The sequence below is a fragment of the Marmota marmota genome, unplaced genomic scaffold, assembly GCF_001458135.2.
Source record: "Marmota marmota marmota unplaced genomic scaffold, marMar, whole genome shotgun sequence".
Lineage (NCBI taxonomy): Eukaryota > Metazoa > Chordata > Mammalia > Rodentia > Sciuridae > Marmota > Marmota marmota.
Genome location: NW_026000240.1, coordinates 20695751 through 20704008, shown reverse-complemented (window position 1 = coordinate 20704008; position 8258 = coordinate 20695751). Strand labels below are relative to the sequence as shown.

The 8258-nt window shown below is 33.2% G+C and overlaps 1 protein-coding gene across 3 annotated transcripts; it reads left to right on the top strand.

Annotated features, from left to right (window-relative positions):
• Positions 1–224: 224 nt before the first annotated feature.
• Dipk2a (divergent protein kinase domain 2A) lies at positions 225–6585 on the top strand. Of its 3 annotated transcripts, none has more exons than XR_007344205.1 (3): positions 524–827; positions 3693–4470; positions 4519–6585. XR_007344205.1 is itself a non-coding variant. In XM_015486977.2 (2 exons), the coding sequence occupies exons 1-2, from the start codon at positions 581–583 to the stop codon at positions 4022–4024; spliced, it is 579 nt and encodes a 192-aa protein (XP_015342463.1). In that variant the 5' UTR covers positions 225–580; the 3' UTR covers positions 4025–4126. The 3 variants fall into 3 exon arrangements, 1 of the variants encoding a protein (XP_015342463.1); XR_007344204.1 differs by having other exon boundaries at positions 3693–4474; XM_015486977.2 differs by lacking the exon at positions 4519–6585 and having other exon boundaries at positions 225–827; positions 3693–4126.
• Positions 6586–8258: the final 1673 nt, after the last annotated feature.

Here is an 8258-nt window from a genome sequence, read left to right as displayed (position 1 = left end):
TAAATGCTCTCTAGGGCCAGAACCAGGTACCCTAATTAATTGGTAGGTTTTCTGTCTGGTCTTCCAAAATAAGAGCCTATAGCTCAAGAAACTAATTCTTTACTCTTTTTATCAGCATAGCCTAGTACATTGTGCCTGGTAAATAATGGTTGGTAATAGATTTGCACTACTGTCCACTCACTAGAATGATTGGTTGATTTCACTTTCCTGAGTCAAGAAGATGACAGGAAAGTGTAAATACTTCAGATTTGGCGATAAAGACAGTGTCTTGTCTTTGATCTGTAAGTTTGGTTTAGAAATTTTGGATAAGCACATCTTGTCAAATCTTATTTTAACTTAAAATAGAAAGTTCATCATTTACATTTTTTCAGGTCCATTGCAATGGTATGAGGTAGAAAAAAAATAAATTTATCTAATGAGCTGTTGACAATAACAAGAAAATTCAGTGATTTCTAGTAGTAATTTCTACTAAGAGGATGTCATCATTAGAATCTCTTATAATGGTAAGCTAATTCTTTTGTAGAGTTTTCCATCTGATGAAGGTTGGCCATTTGCAAAATATCTTGGGGCTTGTGGAAGAATGGTGGCTGTCAATTATGTTGGAGAAGAACTTTGGAGTTACTTCAATGCACCATGGGAGAAACGAGTTGACCTTGCCTGGCAGTTAATGGAAATAGCCGAGCAGCTTACAAACAATGACTTTGAATTTGCACTCTACCTCCTGGATGTCAGCTTTGACAATTTTGCAGTTGGTCCTCGAGATGGGAAGGTAATCATTGTGGATGCTGAAAATGTTTTGGTTGCTGACAAAAGATTAATTAGACAAAGTAAGTATGTAACTTTTAGATTTGTTTTGTTTATAATTTTTCTGTTGAAACAGTGTTTTTATATGAAGCAAACCTTAAATTTCCTCCTTAGATGGCAACCTTGCATCTTTCTTTACTTTACATAACCAATGTCAGCAAACAAATATTAATTTATTTGTTATATTCTTAGTCACAGTTTCCCCATATTTAGTAAATATCTTTAAAGTTTAATATCTTTACAAATATTCTTTGTGTGTGTGTGTGTGTGTGTGTGTGTATGTCTTTTGTGTACAGTGTGCTACCTTCTAAGGTTTAGGACTCTAATGCAGAATTAAGTTTATTTTGTCAAAATCTACCAGAGAGACTGTCCTACTTTCATGGAGGCCTCATTTTTCTGTGGGGGTCTCTTAAAACAATGGTTTATGTTCTGTTGTTCTTAACCATTCCTAATACTGCAACTCTGACTTTAATTTGACGTTCTGATTATTACATTTTACCCAGAAGTTTGCTCTCCATTTTATTTGTGAGCTCTCTCTATATGATAGGTTGGCATAATATCTGATCTATTTTGAAAATTAAATGCCATAGGAATTTTAAAGTGTTAAAGTCTATATTTTAGAACCAATTCAGTTAGGAAAAGGAATCAAAGGGTTTCTGGTCCATGGTAAGGATCTTATATTTTAATCCCATATGCTCCCCTGATATATAAGGGATATATGGACCTTCAGATTAATAGAAGTTGCAAATTTATGGCATCTGAAAAATGCAGCTAATACAATAATATTATATTTGGTTACACTAACTTTTTGCATGATTTAGCACAGTACTGTTAAGCACTTGCTTGTTTTAATTGCTTTGATTGTGTGCTCACTAAGCTACTTTCTTTTTATTTCTTAACTTGCTATGAAAATCCTCCTATAGGGAGTGAATGCCCTGTTGGAATGTGGTTGTAGCATCTTACACCAGGCTCTTTTTAAAAAATTTTTAATGTATAATTCACTTATTTTTAATGTGTTCGAAGAGTTGTACAGTTTGCCTGAACTTTTGAAATTTTTATTCCAATGTTTGTAAAAATAATTTTTTGTATTTCATTGTATGCAGACATTTCTGGATTAATGGTTTCAGTTTTATACCAGCTAATTGCTGACCTTGGATGAATCCAATCATAACATATATTTTTTAAATTTCATATAGTGAACATTTTTCTAGTGCTATTTAAACTCTGGTCAACTCTTCTCAAATGTCTCATAGTTGGACCTTCTATATAGGGTCCTTTTACAGAAGGCCCCTATCTAGTTATTTATCCTCTTCAATCTACTTTCTAATAAATGATTTTTTTTTTATTCACAGGAAAATTGAAGTTTTGCTGGGGCAACTCCCTCAGTGTGTTTCCATTTATCATATAAACTTAGTTTAAAAAAATTCATCTCTTTTTTAAACAATAGTTCTAAATAGCTCACTTCCCACTCCAATTAATATCCAATTTATTTTACCTCCACATAAACAAGTTTGTATGAGAGCCTTTTCTGCTACTTTTTGCTTTTCAGTTGTTTTTTTTTTTTAATTTTGCTGATTTACCTATTTCTACTTCTGTTTCTGTTCATTGCCTTAACCGATTAGAATCTGACTTAGATATCTTCTTTGCCATTAGCAAATACCTAATAGTAAGTTGAGAAAGTGACTCTTGATTAGTAACAACTTCTTGAAATCCTTTCTTCCTTTGCTGTCATCTAGAATACCAACTTTTGAAAAACAAATCAGATCTTATCTCTCCATTTTTGTAAATGATCTAATGGCTTCTTATTGTGCTTCAAGTAAAATCCAGATTCCTTACCAGGGCACGATCTGTGTGAGTTGGTCCTGTCGTGCTTCATTTTTAATATCCCTCTTTCTTTTACCTTTGATTCTTCAGGAATTATGGCCTTTTGTTTTCTCAAATGAATCTTTTTACTTCTGGGTTTTCCCAAATGGTTTCATCTGCCTAAATTTCTTTTCTTTTCCACATAAAGCTTGTGACTTGTCCTTCAAACCTTGACTCCATATAGCACATGGATGCAAACAATATGGGTATTATACCCCTGACCTCATACAGTTCCAGTCTAGTTCTAGTTACATGTGTCACAAGCCCTCCTGAATACCTTATAGCTACTTTGTTTTCTTTCTATTATAGAGAATTGACACTTTATTATCACCTACCTTCTGATCCAGTTAAAACCTTAAACTTAACACATACTCTTACCTGTTAATTACCTGTCAAATATTTTTCCAAACTGGGCCTTCTTTAGTTGCTGTCATCATCTTAGTGTCTCTGATCTTTAGCAAGAACTATCTTTCTATAAAACAAGTCATGGTCATGATTGCTCAAGTTACAGTATCTTTCTCCAGCCTCATCTGTACTTCCTTTCCAGATACCTGTCTCACACTATATCTACTATAAACTTCTCATAGTTTCCTTGACCAACTGGACCAATCCCTTTAGTATGTGCCTTTGCATATACTTTACCCTGGGCCTAGAATGCTGTTTTCCCTTGTTTCTTTTAAGACCTAAAATAAGATGTTCTCCATGCGGGCAGAAATGCTACATCCTCTCCAGTCCTGTAGCATTTTGTCATATTTTGATTCTTTCTATGTATGATGGAAAAATCACTGTACTAAACCTGTGAGTGATAGGAACCTTGTCTGGTTCTCTGTTGACACTGAAGAACTCCCGGTAAATATTGATGTGAATTAATATGTGATTTAAGTATTTAAAATCATAATATACTTCTCCGCCTAATAGTGTAAAGTACATACTTGTATGTTAAATAGTGAAATGTCCTATTTTGGGAAGCAATGAGAACTCTATTTTAAAATGTATTTTTCTCTTTGTTTTTCCGTCTTTCACAGATAAACCTGAAAACTGGGATGTATGGTATGAAAGCAAATTTGATGACTGTGATAAGGAGGCTTGCTTATCATTTTCAAAAGAAATTCTTTGTGCCCGTGTTACTGTGGACCACAATTATTATGCTGTTTGTCAAAACCTCTTATCCAGACATGCCACCTGGCGTGGCACTTCTGGAGGACTCCTCCATGACCCACCAAGTGAAATTGCCAAAGATGGCCGCCTCGAGGCCTTACTGGATGAGTGTGCCAACCCAAAGAAGCGCTATGGCAGATTCCAGGCAGCAAAAGAACTGCGGGAATATCTAGCACAATTAAGTAACAATGTGAGGTAGTCTATGGTGAACTTTTTTTTTTTTCCTTTCTTCATTTAAACAGCACTGGCAAAACAACCACCAAAAACTATCTGGAAAAATTAAATTTGGAAGTATTACATTCAGAGGATGATAAACTTGCACTGATAGATCTTACATTAACATCCATCAAAATAAGACATTACTTCAAAATTCACATGATGCTTCTGCAAATAAGTATGTTCCTATACTTTGGAAACTTGAGGTATCATTGACTGCTTTGTCCCCCTCCCCCCCTGCCTGGGTGGATTAATGAATATTGTTAAGCTATTGGAAATGAGTCTGATAGTTATGTTGGCTGTGTATCAAAGGATACTTGGTAACTTAGTTTGCATTACTATCATGATTTTGTGAATCTCTTGCATTTTACTTTGAATGTCAAGTTAGATTGGCCTGTTTTATAGGCCCCTTTTCCTTCTGGTGTATAGGTTGGTTTTTTTTTTTTTTTTCCCGCCGTTTTTATGGGNGGTGTATAGGTTTTTTTTTTTTTTTTTTTTCCCGCCGTTTTTATGGGTTTTTAAATTAAATTTTACACATTCAGGTTACTGTAGATGTTCATTTAAATTTTAATTAGTGTTCATTCAGTGCTATGCGGTACATATTTACTGTTAGGGCAGGATTCCCAGGTTTACTCTGTTTTTTCAGAAAGCTGAATATTTTATTATGTAAATAATTTTCCCCTCACCTGTGGTTTTACCATTGCATGATATCATTTCAGGTTATTAAAAGTTACATCCCTCTATGCCAATAATTATAATGTACACTGAACATGAAGTGTAGCATATGTTGCAAAATGTCACACTAAATGGCTTTAACAAGTGTATACTATATACTAGCAATCTACACCTTGATGGTAATTTTGGTTCAGAAATAAGTAAACCAGTATTTTAAAAAAATTCAGCTAACCCAAGATAGTAATTCATATGCCAAAGAAATTTTAGACTTCGTCCTATGTTTAGAATTTAAAATAGAATTCACCTTCCTACCTTTCTTATCCAGTATCGTTGCTATTATTAAAATCAAATCTCCCTGGCAATTAAACTCCTGCTTTCAAGAATATGTAACTTAAAGATATTCATTGGTAGTTTTGCAGAATTAACATGATAGTCATAATTTGAGTGTAATCAGGTATTAGAATCTTTTATTTATTTATGGACCAGTAATTTTTATCATGAAGCTAGTCTGCCCACTGGGGGCTTCCTCCAATTGCTAAACATCAAAACTCAGTCTGTGGATAAAAACTAACAAATGTGTGAATTTTGTAGTCTATTTAAAAAAAAAAATCTATAAGTTGACTATCACTAACATAGGTAATATTTTTCTGTTTGAAGCTATTTTGTTTACAGCAAAATTTGGTGTAGTATGCAGTAGTTAGTTCTAGACTGACTATCTAAGTAAAAAAAAGTAATTAATTATGCACAACCAAAGCCAAGTTTTGCTTTTTCATTAATTGAGCAACTATTTATTGAACATCAACTCTGTGCCAGGCACATTAGTAGCTGCTATACATCTTCTGAACATAGACATGTTTAAGTAACTTCATCAAGTATTTTAATGTAGGTATTTCTTACATTGTAAAAGCATTAATTAGTATGATGCTTTCCCATTATTTGATTATTGTGATAGAAATTCTACTTGCACTACCTAAAATTAGATTGCTACACACACACACACACACACACACACACGCACACACACACATATAGGCAGATGAAATCAATATTTAATTCCAGTTTAAAAACTGAAAGAAAAAGGGCAAGAGATCTTCATTTTGAAATAGATTGCATTATGTTAATTTTTATACATCGGTACATTGCATAGCTCTCAATGAAATGTCTTAAGTGCTGAAGATATTACTAAGTTGACTTTTTACAACTTTGGAAAGTGTTTGTGGGAATAAGAAAATCTTTTTTCCAACATTCACCTCTTACTCAGCATTACAAATAAAATTCACAATTCCAAAACAGAACATCTTTTATATTTGATAAGTATTCATTACAAATCTTAGAATGCCAGTTGCAGAGGAGTTGTCTGTGATTTAGCAAACGGTTCTCTTACATTTTGGAGGAGTGAGTGTGGTTGCAGTTGCAGAGTAGTGAGTGAGAGAACACTGCCAGCAGTGATTGCTTTTGAGGTAGTTTCTTACAACTACCATTCCCCTTCATGAGATCATGTGAAATTTCTTTTTATCTTTGGAAAAGATTGAAGAGAAGATAGTAAAAGAATTAGGAATTTTAAATTACAGGGAAAAATATGTATGTGAAAAGCAATAAATATTTTGTTCACTTTGCTATCAAGATGTTCACTATCAGATATTTATTATACAGCAGCAATTTATATTTTTAATCATTGCCCATTAATAGACGCAGTAAAATATTTTTGAATCAGACATTTGGGGTTTGTATGTGCATTAAAATTGTCTTTTGTACTGTAAGTTACTGTTTAATTTGAATATTTTATCAGAACTGTCTCCCTGTGCCTTTATAATATAAAGTTGTTTCTACAACTTTTAATGATCTTAATAAAGAATACTTTAAGAATCATTCTTTTTCAGACTATCTGTTCAGATTCAAATTTTTCTTGAGGTTGTTCCTTTTTTATCTTGCATGCCTTTTTTTAAAAAAATAATTTTTTGAAAATCTGGTTGGGTATGAGCCAAATGTAAGGGGTGTATGTGGGGTGTGTGTGTTTGTGTGTGCTTAATTTTTCTGTAATAGTGATTTTTTAACTTTTATTAAAATGGAATTTAAGAAAAACTTTTGTGGAAATTTTCAGATGTGTAAAAGAAAACAGTGAACAATAAGAATCTGTTATTTCACTAATTTCAACGATTATCAACATGAAAACAAACTCATTTCATCTCTACCCCCAACTTTCTTGCCCTAGCTTACTTTGAAGCAGATGTGAGATATTTCAGTGAGCTATTTCGTTTCATTCATATGTATATGGTAGACATTTTCTCCTCCAACAAAACTGTAATACTGTTTCACACCAAAAAATTTATAGTCATACCTCAGTATCACCAAAGCAGGAAATCTCTCAAATACCACTGCTCCAGATCCAACGGGAGGGATTCTGACCAGTGGCTATATAGAGGGAGCAATTTTATGATCAATAAGGATAATAACTGAAAGGAATTGAAACTTAGAATGATACTAAAAGCAGCAACCAATACAATAATCAACTTGATCTCCTTTGAAAATTGTTAAATTGGAGGGAAAAAAAAATTATCCTGCCTTACATCAAGATAATCAAATGACAAGGACAAAATTTTATAGGATATTTATATAATTAATATATTTATACAATTAATGTATTCAGAAGGAGTGTTAGAATATCTTCAGTTTGCAATTCCTGAAGCACTGACAAATCTAAGCAATGATCCTCATGGCTGCTGAAGCTTTTAGTTGAGGAGGAACATATGATGGATCCAGATGGTAACCCCCAAACCTCCTATGATCTTACAGCAATGTCTCTTCCAATAAGACTCAATGGAAAATACTCAGTGTCTTGCCAAAACCCAGAAACCTAGGATCTGATCAAACCCCTAGATCGTTCCATTAGTGGGAAGTACACAGCACTGAAGAACATGTTAAAGAATGTGGTGGAGGTATGGCCAACAAAATTGAGGATCATGGCCAATTCCACAGCCTGAATAACTTGGTTTTCTTTACCAAGTTGCTGGAAAAAGGAGGAACCTCTGCACTAAAAGAAACTAAAGGAAACACAATTGTCACTTTGTATCCTTGGTTGAGGGAATCAACTTAAAAAAAAAAAAGAAATTTAAACAACTCAACCCTAAGCCTAATGTGTTGGGTAACCTCATTCACTATTTTGTACTTCAATGTGTAGCAAAGCCATAAAATATGTACTCTGTACTAAGCAAATTATAGTTTACTGATGTCCACTCTTAATTGTAAATCTAAATTTTGGAAAAGAACATTTTGTTTTGAAATATTTTCCCATAATCACAAAAATAGTGTTATAGCTGGGGCTTAATTTCTGAGTTCTGATTGGCTTGAACATTTTTTCTACTTTATCATGTTCTATAATTTTTAAGGACCAAAAGTGTATGGTCAAAGGTAAGCTCATATTGTTTTTATTTTTTTAAACCATATGCATTTTCTTCATTATTATAAATTGGAGGATGGGAAGACTTATGAAGGCCAGAAGAGAAAGAAGAACCCTAACAGATTAGGTAAAATAGAAGAGAAAG

Coding starts and splice junctions, on each gene's coding strand:
- Dipk2a (XM_015486977.2), top strand. CDS start 581: ATGGTGGCTGTCAATTATGTTGGAGAAGAACTTTGGAGTTACTTCAAT. Junction 828..3,692: donor CAAAAGATTAATTAGACAAA/GTAAGTATGTAA, acceptor CGTCTTTCACAG/ATAAACCTGAAAACTGGGAT.